At 52.0% G+C, this 13,603-nt stretch overlaps 7 protein-coding genes across 7 annotated transcripts; 3 read left to right on the top strand and 4 right to left on the bottom strand.

The window, feature by feature from the left end:
• Window positions 1–157: 157 nt before the first annotated feature.
• On the top strand, window positions 158–1,198 carry N7446_013909 (uncharacterized protein; the record flags this gene model as incomplete). Its single annotated transcript, XM_058522648.1, has 1 exon — window positions 158–1,198. One exon carries the CDS (start codon window positions 158–160, stop codon window positions 1,196–1,198), a length of 1,041 nt encoding a protein of 346 aa, XP_058366125.1.
• Window positions 1,199–1,494: 296 nt separating this feature from the next.
• N7446_013910 (uncharacterized protein) lies at window positions 1,495–1,740 on the bottom strand (the record flags this gene model as incomplete). The annotated part of the gene is made up of 2 exons (XM_058522649.1): window positions 1,495–1,668; window positions 1,720–1,740. 2 exons carry the CDS (start codon window positions 1,738–1,740, stop codon window positions 1,495–1,497), a joined length of 195 nt encoding a protein of 64 aa, XP_058366126.1.
• An 822-nt stretch (window positions 1,741–2,562) lies between these two features.
• Window positions 2,563–4,110, top strand: N7446_013911 (uncharacterized protein; the record flags this gene model as incomplete). The annotated part of the gene is made up of 1 exon (XM_058522650.1): window positions 2,563–4,110. One exon carries the CDS (start codon window positions 2,563–2,565, stop codon window positions 4,108–4,110), a length of 1,548 nt encoding a protein of 515 aa, XP_058366127.1.
• Window positions 4,111–4,306: 196 nt separating this feature from the next.
• N7446_013912 (aldehyde dehydrogenase family protein) lies at window positions 4,307–6,365 on the bottom strand (the record flags this gene model as incomplete). The annotated part of the gene is made up of 3 exons (XM_058522651.1): window positions 4,307–5,753; window positions 5,835–6,016; window positions 6,090–6,365. 3 exons carry the CDS (start codon window positions 6,363–6,365, stop codon window positions 4,307–4,309), a joined length of 1,905 nt encoding a protein of 634 aa, XP_058366128.1.
• Window positions 6,366–6,794: 429 nt separating this feature from the next.
• N7446_013913 (endonuclease III domain-containing protein) lies at window positions 6,795–8,276 on the bottom strand (the record flags this gene model as incomplete). The annotated part of the gene is made up of 1 exon (XM_058522652.1): window positions 6,795–8,276. One exon carries the CDS (start codon window positions 8,274–8,276, stop codon window positions 6,795–6,797), a length of 1,482 nt encoding a protein of 493 aa, XP_058366129.1.
• Window positions 8,277–8,708: 432 nt separating this feature from the next.
• On the bottom strand, window positions 8,709–10,553 carry N7446_013914 (amidophosphoribosyltransferase; the record flags this gene model as incomplete). The annotated part of the gene is made up of 3 exons (XM_058522653.1): window positions 8,709–9,910; window positions 9,961–10,413; window positions 10,469–10,553. 3 exons carry the CDS (start codon window positions 10,551–10,553, stop codon window positions 8,709–8,711), a joined length of 1,740 nt encoding a protein of 579 aa, XP_058366130.1.
• Window positions 10,554–11,406: 853 nt separating this feature from the next.
• N7446_013915 (DNA cytosine methyltransferase) lies at window positions 11,407–13,367 on the top strand (the record flags this gene model as incomplete). The annotated part of the gene is made up of 4 exons (XM_058522654.1): window positions 11,407–11,427; window positions 11,478–12,853; window positions 12,936–13,153; window positions 13,243–13,367. 4 exons carry the CDS (start codon window positions 11,407–11,409, stop codon window positions 13,365–13,367), a joined length of 1,740 nt encoding a protein of 579 aa, XP_058366131.1.
• Window positions 13,368–13,603: the final 236 nt, after the last annotated feature.

Consider the following 13,603-nt stretch of genomic DNA (forward strand, 5'->3'; position numbering starts at 1 on the left):
GACCGAGACTCGTTACTTGATGTCCTCGATCCCTGGCAGTATATAAACTGTCATTCGAGAATAAAAAAGCAACACAGAAGAAAGACTATCGATCTATTACGTCCAAGCTATACAACCGGCCCGTCATATCTGCTTTTTTGCAAACTGCAACCTGCAAATGGGCCAACTAGACCCATTGGCCGACCACCCGTGCTCGCGCCTGGAGTCTCTCCCCGTGGAAATACTTCAGTTGATCTTTCTTCACTGTCTCGAAGTCAATCTCCCCCGTGCATCACCACGTTTGAGTAACGCGCTCTCCAGTCCGCTGCTTTATAGCTGGCTTATTCGGCTAGTGTTTAGCAGTACGAACCCCAGCTCGCGCGAGGGCTTCTTCACCCCGGACTTTCTGCCGCCGCCGTTGGATTTCTGGGCTTTGTCTTGGGAGGAGAGGCAACAGCTTCAGACTACCCTCCTGGCTTGTCGGTGGTGTACATTTCCTCTGCTTAGACGGTGCCAGAGGGAATATGTTGCTCATGCGATTCGGCGCAAATGTGCCGGTTTGGTTTTTCATGAGGATGATGAGGCTATCTTGTCGAATCTAGATCCGAGGTTTGATAATCTGGATGGGTGTGACTGGGCTGTTAATGGCCGGCGCGGGAAAGGCGACCTGGTTATTCCCGCGCAGCTGAAGACCGACTCGAGGACTTCGACTTCTTCGTCTCGCATCGACCGCAAAGTCGCCATCTGGTTCCACTTCGGTGCTGTTCAGATCCGCGAACCGCATGAGATCTATTACGAGAATGATCTTTTCCGACTGCCTTGCTCGGTGGCTATTCGTCCAGGTCGTATCCCAGATAAGGTCTTGCGGTCCCCATGGTCAGATTCACAGTTCAAGTTTCTACAGCTGCTGTCTACGGATTTCTATCTGGATGAGGATGAGGTTAGTCCTGACCGCTCCTCTAAAATTACCTATCGTCTTATCCGAAAACGAAAGATCGAGCCTTTCCGTCGTCTACTGCGTATACCATTTCGCGCTGCGAATTGTCGTGTCCCTGCTCGTTGGCCGTTGCAGCCTTCGCATTACTCCCTGGTCCGGCGATATGGATCTGGACCTGGGGATCCATTTGCCATGACTATTCTGAATGAACGCTGGAAAGATATTCCCGCCGACGCGAAGGAGGACTTGTTACGATATATTGAGCAGTCAGGTACACCATGACATATCATCAAACGAAATGAATGACAGACCAGGTGCTATCTCTATTCATGTCCATACTACAGATACCATGTGCATAATCAAAGTAAGAAGAAATAAACGTCATATCCCATCATTTGATTCATTATTCAAATAAAGAATTGCGCCTCGGGGTATGTACTCCAGATAGCAGAGGTAAAACAGCAAAGAAACAAGAAAAAAGCGCTGGCATAACAATCGTAGATCTCCACACCAGCCCATATTATCCTCCAGTGTGTAAGGTGTCAGAGTAAGGACTCGCCGCGGCGAGATATTTCCTCTCAGACGGCCGATCTCCTGCCTCGTCTGCGTCTTCCACAGTAGCCGCAGGTGAGGAAGGAGATGATGACGTCGACCACGGTCACGACGCCGCTGATGATCGCGTGGCAGATAGAGCCGATGGCGTTGACGATGGCCATGAGGGCGCTTCCGATGGCGCGGAAGACGCTTTGGATCTGGGGGCTGTGTTAGTAGATGTTGGTGTTGACGTGGATGCAGGGACATACGCAAGAGACGACGGCACCCATTTTGAGAATGTGTGGTTTGGTTTGGTTCGGTATCAAGTTTTGTTGAAGTTAAGTGCAAGCGTGTTAAGACTTGGGTTTGGTTGCAAGAGTAGACTCCGAGCTGGAAGATGCGTGTGTGTGGACGGTTTTGTCACTGAAAGGGTTCATGGTGAAGGTAAGGAGGCGGAAGTAAAGGTTTAAATAAAGAAAGAGATTGAATGACGCTTGCTGCGTGTGAGAGATCTGCTCTCTACGTAACTGTCTCCAACAGGTGAAGATAGACAGATAGATAGTTCATGCAAAGCTTCAGGTTACTATCGGTAGTGCGCCAGTGACGTAAAAGTTATGACAGATGGCTTGCAGGCTGGACAGGATTGGGTTGAAGAATGAAGAAGTGAGGTTCACACAAGGAGGAACTTGTTTGGAGCCATTCCGTCATTTTGACACTTCCTTGATTTGAAGCTCCAAGGTACCAGGGTTTTCTATCATGGCCAATGATTGTACACGTTGAATTGAAGGATCGACCAACGTGTGAGGAACCACATTTAAGCTGTTTCAGGTTCCCACAGAGCTCAATCCTGCTCTGACAGTTGAATGTCTTCTTTTCCAGCTCGATGTCTTTGACGTCATTTGGTAGTCACATGACACTTGGCGGGGTAACACATATCACATGACCATTATCATGTGATATATCATGTGACTTATTCCTCGTGGTTGTCGTCCGCCAATCAGACGTGCATCGGCTTTTTATACTTCAATATCTTGACTTGATATAGCTCCAATTCCTATGGCTTGAACTCACGTTTATGGGGACTTGTCTCCAAGTCGTGAATCTGCAGTCTCATGAGCGCCCCATATAAGGATGTACTTGTGTCGAAGCTCGCGCCGGATACACAGACGTCGACTGCTTCCGGCACGACAAAGCGCAGACCAGGTCGCCGATTTAAAAAGCCGACTTCAAGTCGATCATCCCGGTCGAGATCTGGTCCATACGATAGACCTTCCAATTCCCCCGCAACGACGATCCCACAGTCTCCAGCCAGGACCCTGTCCATACTGGAAGCCCTCCCCGTGGAGGTGATCGAGCACATCTTCCTGTACTCGCTCGAATTGAATTTCCCTCGCGCCTCGCCGTTCTTATCCCGTGCTCTCTCCCGTGAGCATATTTACCGCGCTCTCATTCTTCTCGCCTTTTGGGATGACCCGCCCAGCTATCCCCGGAGCAAGGCCATCGACCGCCTGATGGTCCCTCTCCAATACGTCCCCCTCTCGCTGGACGAGCGCACCGTCTTGCAAGAAGCTGTATTTAAATGCAAGTGGTGCACGGTGGATCGAGTACGGGAACAAGTCCCGGTTATGCAGATCTTGACTATCAACCGCCATTGGATCAACGCCGGCATCGTGACAGAAGCCCACCAACAGGCAGATTTCGAGAAATTCTTGTCGCGCAAGGATGACAGTGGTTGCGTCTTCGTTGGAACGGGAAAACCGATGAGGAGACTTTGCGGCTTCCTGAAAGAGCAGACGGGTCCGCGTTTCTCGCAACTCGCTCCACACGCAGAAGACAAGGGGATCCAAGATTACGAACTCCACGTTATGCCAATGGTCAACACTGAGATTCGCTGCCCCTCGTTAAGCAGCCTAATCAACTTTCCAGCTCTGGAACTCCGCAGTTTCCCGCCCCATCTACTTCGCGGCCGCAGCAATGGGTTCTCCTCCGACGACTCCGCATTCCTGGAGATGCTGCGCATAACATCCTGCAACTGGACCTCTGGAAAGACCTTGGTGATGCCACAGACCCTAACGCTTGTCGACCGAGGAGCTCTGCATGAAGGAGTCGACAATGCAATCCGCCACCAGAATTTCAGCGCACTCGTCACACTCCTCAAAATCGACGAGTACACCTTCCGCTACAAAGCAGGTACCCACGACCGTACCTTCTACACCATCCCGTCGGGACACTTTGTCACAGTCACCCGGTACGGCCGCGATGACCCGAGCCTCAACGTGGCCTTCATGAACGCCCTCGTCCGCGCCAACGCGGAATCCCTCCCGCATAACTCGCCCGAGATCACGCAATGGATTATCGATCAAGTTGATCTCGCCCAGCGTAACCAAAGCCGTTATCGGAGCTGTGGCAACTTTGCGCGCTGGTTATCTCACTACTTGATACGCATGCCTCGAATCCTTGGGGATATACAAGTCAATATGGAGAACCCACTTTTCGTCCATGGACAATTGAATCCTACGGATTATGAGGGTTCTCTTTATAAAGACCAGGTTATTGGGTCTGGTGAGGTGGCAGCCGAGATTCCTGGTAACTGGTTCCCCGAGAGCTCGTTCTTGAGGGATCATTATTGGATGAAGAAGTTTGGTCCTTTTCCACCATAAAAGGTGCTTCAACCTTGAAGCTGTTATTAGCGATATCACTGCATAACTTTGATTTGCCGTTATGATATCCAACCTAGCATAGATTTGAGCTGATATACAAACCACATTAATTAAATAGATCTCACAGCCAAGAGTTCAGCCATTACGATGTATAAAGTACAAGAAGCAACGTCACAGGTACATCCGTAGTGCTAGTCTACATATTCCCCAACAACCGCAGAATACCAGCAACACGCCCACCAATAGTCAACTGATACCCAGTCTCAACAACTCCCTTACACATCTCCCAAGCAGCACGACCATCCTTAGCCCCAGCATCACCCTTCCGCTTCTGAATCGGATAATCAACCCGGGGCGGAATAGCAGTCCCCATAATCTTCGGGAACCGATCGACACAAACAGCCTTGGTATTGCACAATCCGCGCAGACCCTCCTCGCCAGCAAACCGGCCATAGCCAGACCCACGCACTCCTCCGAATGGTAGCTGCACGGCGTAGTAACTGCCGAAGTCGTTGACGGCTACCATTCCTGCGGAGATGTTGCGTACGCAGGATTGGATGTCTGTGGCGTTGTGGCCGAAGACACTCGCACCGAGGGCGTAGGGCGTTGAGTTTGAGATGGCGATTGCGTCTGGTACGGATGATGCGCGCATCACAAGGAAGACCGGTGCGAATAGTTCTTCTTGTGCGATGCGCATGTCCCGTGTTACGTCTACTAGGAGGGTTGGGGTGAAGTAGTGGCCGTGGGTGTGAGTTGGGTGGTGGTATCGGGTGCCGCCGGCGAGGAGGCGGGCGCCTTGAGTGACGGCTTCGGCGATGAGGGTTTCTAGGTTGGCGAAGGAGGTGGGGGAGATCATTGCGCCCATGTCTGGGGTTGTGGAGTCGAGGAGGATGGAGCCCAGGCGGAGGGATTGGATACGTGGAGTGACGATTTCGATGAGACGGTCGTAAGCGCCGGGGAGGGCGATGATGCGCTCTACGCCGATGCAGTTTTGGCCGGCGGATTGGAAGACGCCGCGCATGAGAATGGATGCGATTGACGAGAGATTGTTGATGGTGCGGGAGTCGTCGAGGATCACGGCCGGGTCTTTGCCGCCTAGCTCAACGCAGACGGGGATGAGGGCCTTGGCTGCTGATGCGCAGACCTTGTGGGCAACGGGGCGGGATCCGATGAAGGTCAAGTGTGCGATATCAGGGTGTGAGGTCAGGGTGTCCGCAACGGCGGGTAGACAGACGAGCATGTGGACCAGGTCGCGCGAGTAGCCACAGCTGGAGAGGGCACCGCGCACCATATCGAGGAAGTAGGACGAACACCATGCGGTCTGCTCGGATGGCTTGACGACTACCGCATTACCGGTGAACAAGGCACTGATAACAGGTCCGATAAAGTTATGGAGAGGGTAGTTCCAAGATACACAGGCGCCCACAACGCCGAGCGGTTCGTATGTGACCATATTCTTCTTGTACATCATCAGGAAGTTGGTAGGCCGGCGCTCTGCGAGCAGCGCCTTCTCGCCATGGTCGATTGTCCACTTGAGCTTCTCAGTCGTGACGAGGATCTCGCCGAAGGAGGCATCCACTTTTGTCTTTCCGGAGTCGAGGCAGCATGCGGTAACGAGGTCGTCTTGGTGGTCGAGGACATATCTGCGGGACGTTAGCAAGTCTCAGGGGAGCTATGGGATGTGCAGCCGCTCTATACAACAGACTCTAGCAGTATCCACATACTTCAACAACGTCCGGAGAACCTTTCTGCGCTCCGCAAATGTAGTCTTTGCCCATTCCCGCTGCGCAGCCGTTGCAGCCCGAATAGCCTCGTTGACATCGTCGACCGTGGCGGGCTTCATTCCGTTACCGAGCACTCTCCCATCGGCAGGACAGTAGCTCATAATCAATTGATCGTTCCATTTCTGTCAGAGACCAGCGATTAGCTCAAGCACGCGAACCAAGCGCGGAAAACACGAGAACGCAACTGTAACTTACCCCCCGAGCCTGATCCTCTAGCACCTTCTTCTGCTGCCCCTGGACCTCATCCCAAGACTTGCCCGTGCCACTCTTGCGCACTTCTGGCGGGACAGGGACATTGAACGCGACTGCTGCTTCTTTCCGGCTCTGGATGTAGAGGTACCCCACGTACACGGCGACCAAGGAGGCCAGCGCGACTCTGATCATTGGGGCATATTGTGCGGATCCGGGTGGCACATAGGTCACTAGGAGGGAGAGGAGTGACGGCGGAAGGTGCTTTGCCAAACAATCCATCCTGCACGAATTGAAGCAATTGAAGTGGGAGAGTTGTAAGGGAGGGACTTTTTGATGGAGATAACATGACCCGGGCCGACTACGCCGATCTACATCGGACCACTTCCTCTCCTTAGCTCTTTGCTGCTCTTTCCTTACTTGTCTTTGCTACTTTTACACTTCCCTTGGATATATACATATATGCAATTCTATTTGCGTTTGGTCTATATCACGGAATCCGGAAGTTAAGATCATTGTGATACCGGCCATTTCCAAACATAGCTTCAACCCTCGTTAAATGAATATTAAGAATATAAATAATATAATGATCAAGTAGCAAAATGTAAATAGAGCAACGCTAATAATACATGAGATATTCCAGCCATTATTTCTTGTCATATATCATAATTCATAATTGATGCTTAGGTAGTCCCGTCGAGATATAATTCCTCAATCATCACTCAGATCAGAAAGTTCACTCTCAATATCGCTTAGACTCTCACTCTCCATGTCATCCTCCGACTCCTCCTTCTTCCGCTTCCCAGCCTTCCCATTACCCTTCCCCTTCCCCTTCACAGCAGCAACAACCAACCCCTTCCGCTTCCCAGTCCTCGTAACCAAATGATCAATAACACACCCATCCCCCCAACCAGCACTAGAAGCACCAGTAATAGCCCGACACCGCGAACAAGTCTTCCCATGCCGAATGAATAACTGGTGCAGCGAGTACTTGAGATGATCAGGGATTCGCACTTCCAGGTGACTAAAAGCAGTGACCTCGTTTGCGCGCGGAGGGACCCAGCCGAGCCATTTGCAGATTCGGAAGATGTGCGTGTCGACTGCGAAGCAGGGGCGTTGGAGACAGAAGAGGATTACGCAGGCTGCCGTTTTTGGGCCGATGCCGGGGTATTTTACTAGTTCTGTCATTGCTTGTTCCGAGGTTAGAGTGTGTAGGTGGTTGAGGGAGAGGACATTTTGGTCTGCGCAGGCGATTTCGTAGGCTTTTTCCTTTTCGAGTTCGTCTGGGACTAGTTTGGAGATTGTTGTGTCTTTAGTTTCGGTGGCTAGGAGGTCATTCCGGCGTGTTTGGTTGTCTTCATGGACGATATCCAGGATCCGTTTGAGATTCTTGCTTTTGATATCTGCTAGCCCGCCGCTTTTGATTGCTTCGAAGACGTCTTTCACTGTGGCCTGTCGTACAGCCTCCCAATTCACGCTTCCTTTACCGATGCCCTCTGTAAGAACACCGAAGCGCTGCACGAGCCCGTTGAAGGCTCTAGCGGAGTTGGCGCCTGTTGTTGCGCCGCTTAGGAGAGTGCGGATTAGAGCATCTAGGACTGATGGGACTTCGCCACATCCGGTGACTGTCAGGGAGGGTTCGGGGATGGTGGTTGGCGGCGTGATCTCGCCATGGATGGTGGACAATAGTCGGTTGACTTCTTCACATTGCTCCGTGCTTGGATGAGCCCACTCGGGGAAGGGAGATTCTCCAGGTGTCAGGCCATAAGGGTTCTTCTTGGGTTTCCGGGCAGGCGGGGTGGCTTCAGCTTTGGTCTCTTCGACTTCGGTTGTAGCTTTGTCCACAGTGTCTTGGAGCTCCACAGCAAGTTTGTCGACATTCTCTTCCTTGACAGGTTTGTTTTCCTTGTCAGAGCCAGCGATTGACATTTCTTTAGCAACTGGTGGGAGCGGCAGAGATCCGAGATTATGAGGCAGTTCGTCTGAACCGAGCGGCTTCGGAATTGTCTTAAGCGGTCTGTTGTTCTGAGGTCTAGGACAAGACGATTTGATGGTGGTAGTCTTGTTTGTAGCAGATTCGCTGAACTTGGTTCTCTTTGATTTGGGCGCCTTGGAGGTGCTTGATCCTTGGGCCGGGCTGATATCCCCGACCAAAGCAGCACGCGCTGCAGAGCGAGTGACGCGACGCTCCATTGGTAGGAAGGTGAAATCGGACAGAGCTTTCAAGTGTGTCAATCACATTGCGCACAGAGGGAAAAAGGGGAGGAGATGGCAGAAACCGGTTGGTGGATGATGCAGACTGTTTCCACCTTGGACAGAGTGATACCTGAGGCCGCAATTGCTGCCTGACAGTATCACATCAACTTGGAGTTGGATATTTACGAACTTTATGGTTTATGGAAATCATGATACATCAACATTGCATTCATCTAGATTCATATCGTAGTAGATGACCTCGAGTCGAGACACCGGGTATTGGTATTTTCAATGCTTTTGCATAGCAGCAGATCAGCCACCCAATAGCATGACAATGCTCCTTCAAAAAAACTCCCAGACTCCCGATGCAAACTGGCAAAATGGCCAGTGTAAACGTGAAAACAAAAAGAAAAGGGTAGGTCATCGTCATCATGCGTCGTGGTGGTCGGCCATGTTGTGGATGCTGATATCCATCCGGTCAGAGACCTTGGGGTTGTGCTCTTCATGGCTCGATTTGGTCTCAGGGTGGGTCAGAGACTCAGTTTTCTCAGAGGCTGGGATGATCTTGCCATTGGTGTCCATGGTCACGCCGTTGGCGGCGATCTGGAAGTCCGTCAGGTTGGCAAAACCGTGGGAGACGGCTTCCTTGGCCTTGTCCAGGGCCTTGGACTTGCGGCCTTCACCGCGGACGGACTCCAGGTGCTCGAAGTAGCCGTTGGACACTGGGGTCACGTAGCTACCGCAGAACACACCGACCTCAAAGTCTTGGGGCTCCGCTTGCCCGTTCTCACGGGCAACCTCGGCACAAGCATCCTTAAGATCGTCCAGGGTCTGGAAGATAACGCTCTCCGCACCAATGTGCTTGGCGATAGCGTCGGAGTCCCGGTTGTGGGCGACAAGCTCCTGGGGAGAAGCAAGGTCAATACCGTAGATGTGAGCATGGGTAATCTCGGGGGCACAGCTAGCAAGGTAAACCTTCTTAGCGCCGGCTTCCCGGGCCATGCTGACAATCTCACGACTGGTGGTACCACGAACAATACTGTCATCAACGAGCAGCACATTGCGGTCCTTGAACTCGGCCTTCATAGCATTGAGCTTGCGACGAACACCCTTTTGGCGTGTCTTTTGCTCGGGCATAATGAAAGTCCGGAAGACGTAGCGGTTCTTGACGAAACCATGGCAGTAAGGCTTATTCAAGTACTGTGCCACATTGGTTGCGGAGGTGGTAGCCGTTTCAGGAATGGGGATGACCACGTCAATATCCTTGACAATCTCGGGACCCAGGACGTCGAGGATCCGTGCACCGAGACGATCACCCATGCGTTGCCGGCTACGGTACACACTGATGCCATCCATGACAGAGTCAGGGCGAGCAAAGTAGACATACTCGAAGATATCAGGGGCGTAAGCCTTCTTGGGTGCCACCTGGCGGAAGACCGGCTCACCACCCTTGGCGATGATGACGGCCTCACCGGGCTGGATATCACGCTGGTTGGTGAAGCCCAGCTGGTCCAGGGCTACTGACTCGGAAGCCATCATGTAGTCCATGCCAGGTCCATCCAAGGACTGGCGAGAGCCCAGAACCAAGGGGCGGATACCGTAAGAATCACGGAAACCAAGGATACCGAATCCTAGACAACGTTAGCACCATATCAACATGCATCAAAGGAGTAAGGCGTACCGGCAAGCATAGCAGTGCAAGCCCATCCACCCTCGCAGCGCTGGTACATGCGGGTCAAACTGGCGAAGAGGTCCTCGTGGTTGACACGGGCCTTCTTGGTCTCGCTCAGCTCATCGGCGAAGACGTTGAGCATCAACTCGCTGTCACTGTCGGTGTTGATGTGACGGTGGGCCTCAAGATCCAAATGCTTCTTGAGCTCAGGGGCGTTGATGAGGTTACCATTATGGGCAAAGCAAATACCGTAGGGGCTGTTCACGTAGAATGGCTGGGCCTCGGCGTTGGCACTGGATCCTGCGGTCGGGTATCGCAGGTGGCCAATGCCCATCGAACCAGGCAGGTTGGTCACCTTGGCACCATCCTGGAAGACCTTGGCAGCCATGCCGTTGGCCTTCAACTGGTATATCCGACCCCCGGACGCACAGGTCGCGATACCGGCTGCATCCTGACCACGATCTGTCCCACGCGTTTAGTTTCGCGGTCGCACGTGGAGATTATAAACCGAACTCACGTTGGAGGAGGTAGAGGGCTTCATGGAGATCCACGGCAGCCGCGGATGAGGGGTTCGCCTGGATCAGAGCAATGATGCCACACATCCTGACGGTATTCCTGAATGAGTAGAAGCATTAGCATCAATTTTACCCATTGCATGCACAACATGATAGTGTATGTCTCAAATCAGGATGGATGTTTCTCCGCAATGATTGCTTAGGAAGTCTAACATCTATAAAAAAACCAAATTCATCATAGAGAGGGTGAAGAACAAAACAACAAACGACAAGACAACACACTTACAATGAAGGATAGAGGGACTGATCAGACAATGGTCACCACAGCCCAAGAGAAAAGAGGAGGAAAGTCGCTCCATAGTGAAATTTTGTTCTGTGGTTTGGTTCTGCTCCACCGAGTTTTTTTTCTCGTTGGTTGGTTAGTCATGGATGAGTCAGCGTGCCCTAGTGGCCTGAAAGGGAAAGGCGATCTATATGCAGTTACGGTCTACAGTATACAGTATATGGCTTCATTGAACGCCATGCCTTTATCCATTTAGTCCTTCTTTGTGTCTTTGATGCTTCACACCTCCGTTAAAGACTATGGCCGCTTTGTTCGATAGATAGATATACTCAGTCCTTCCAGCTCGTAGCTCAGTAGACCGCGCAGCACATAGTATAGCACGAGAGTCTTCAGTTTCTGAATAGCATCGATTTTTAAGATACCTCAATCTCCCCAGATGATATTGATCCACATTTGATCGCACTTTCTCACTTCAGGTCAAAATTCCTGTTTCGTACATCTCCATTCTGTGTCGCCTGAAGGCGAAGTCATCCCAGCCTCGATACCAAACGATATCAGACCCAGCTCACTGGATCTTCGCTTCGCTTCCTCTTTTTCTTCAAGCTCTCACGTTCCCATATTTGCACAAGTAACTCCTCAACCCTCCTCCACCGCAAAATGGCCTCCTCGATAGATCACGTATCTCGGTATCCCCTTTCGGATATCCGACCGTCTCACGAGGTACACAGTCAATCGCAGCCGTCTTGGATTTGACCATTGGCGACGATGACATGAAGGTGGAAACATCTTCTCCTTTCATGCCTTTTCTCACACGCGCGTCCATTCCCAAGCCTCAAGATATCATTGACTTGACCTCGGATAATGAAGAAGACGAGGACGTGCAGACCCTCACTTCGGAGATGCAAAGCGTCACGGGCCCCTCCGGCAATGCTGCTGTGGATAACATGGAGCTTGGCCGATTTGTTCGGACTCCTCGGGCTACTCGGACCATAAGCCGAAAGGCATCAGGACGATCTGTCCGCCCGAGCCCTCAACTCTCGGAAACCGTCATTGGTGGTATTCTTTACCGTGCTGGACTGTCCCTGGAGCTCAAGGATGGCTCCTTTCTTCGCATTCAACAGGTTGACCCTTTGGGTTACGACGTGCGTTTCACCGGCCGTCGTCTCTTCCGTGCCACGCACCCCGAGGTCAAGATGTACATCCCTAAGAAGGACAACGAGCTGATCTGGGTCACGCAAAAGACCGACTCGGTGAGCATCAAGAATGTCAAGCAGATGTGTGACATTCGCTTCACTAATCATCGCACCGACTTTGACGTGCCCACTCCGCAGCTGACTTGCCGCCTCAAGCTCACAATTCGCCAGCAGGGCGTTGTCCTCGTCCCTGGCCAGCACCCCTTGACAGCTGACCAGACGGCCATTGAATACCTCGATTTCCGCGAAAGTGATAACGGATTGGGCAAGACCTCTATCCAGCTGCGTGATGAATGGCGAGGACTGGGCCGCACGACACTTTTCGGGGAGGGACAGGCACCTATTTCAGCAGCAGAAGACATCGACAATGACGAGGTTATTGATCTCACTGGTGTCATCGCTGGACGGTCACGGGCATACACCTTTGGCGATGCATACTGTGGTGGCGGTGGTGTATCCTGTGGCGCCAGACAAGCTGGACTAGACATCAAGTGGGCAGTTGACTCTTGCCGTCACGCTGTCGATACCTACCAGCGTAACTTTGAAGGGGTAGAGATCGAGCATGCCCAGTTCTTCGATTTCCTCACCAACGATCCGAACTGGATGCGCGTAGATATCTGCCACTGCTCACCTCCCTGCCAAACATTCTCACCCGCCCACACCGTCAACTGCAACCGCGATGACGACAATTCGGCTTGTATCTTCTCCGCCGGATGCTTGTGCCGGACTGCTAAGCCACGGGTTCTGACTATGGAGGAGACCTCCGGCTTGCCTGAGCGGTTTCCTGATATCTTCCACCGGGTGCTGCTTGATATGGTGGAGATCGGATATTCTCTCCGCTGGGCAGTGTTGCGCTGCGATGACTATGGCGTACCTCAGGAGCGGAAGAGGTTGCTGGTGATTGCTGCAGGGTAAGTTGTAGAGAAAGAAAGAAATAAGCGGAAGAAGGAAGAAACGAAGATATCCAGGGCATCGCTGACCAACTGACCACAGACCGGGAGAGATCCTCCCTCATCTTCCCCAACCAACTCACGGATTGATCGCTTCCCCTGGACTTCTCCCTCGTTCATCCATCTGGTCTGCTATTGGCCTTATCCCCGATGATGCCCAAGATCACGATATTGAGGCAGGCTTTGCTCGCTGGGAGTTAGCTCACCGCGCCGATTATAACGGATATGCACCGGCCAAGACCATCACTTGTGGTGGGGGGAGTACAACTACCACCCCACGGGGAAGAGACCTTTTACTGCTCGCGAGTTCGCCTGTCTCCAGACATTCCCCATGGATTTTGAATTTTCAGACCACAATGTGCGCAAGCAAATTGGCAACGCGGTGCCCCCTTTGTTCGCAAAGGCCATTTATGCAGAGATCGCCCAGTGCCTGCGCGAATCGGACACAAAGGAGGCCAATGGCGTCTATCGCTGATCTATGCCGATCGCCATGGGAGGTCAATTGATCCGAGGAATCACACTGTCATCTCTGTTTTGCTCTGTTTTGCTGGCGTTTCTGCTGCCTTTCCAAGTGATACCTCCGAATTTCGCATAATTGACTACTCCTGACTTCGGAGAAATGTCCCATGGCATCAATGCAAATAGCCACAAAAATTAGCTCAATAAGTTAGCTACTGATCAATGTTCGTAGACTAAACAGATCAACAGGTG

This window comes from Penicillium canescens, assembly GCF_028828765.1.
Source record: "Penicillium canescens strain IBT 15451 chromosome Unknown utg000011l_segment0_segment0, whole genome shotgun sequence".
Taxonomy (NCBI): domain Eukaryota; kingdom Fungi; phylum Ascomycota; class Eurotiomycetes; order Eurotiales; family Aspergillaceae; genus Penicillium; species Penicillium canescens.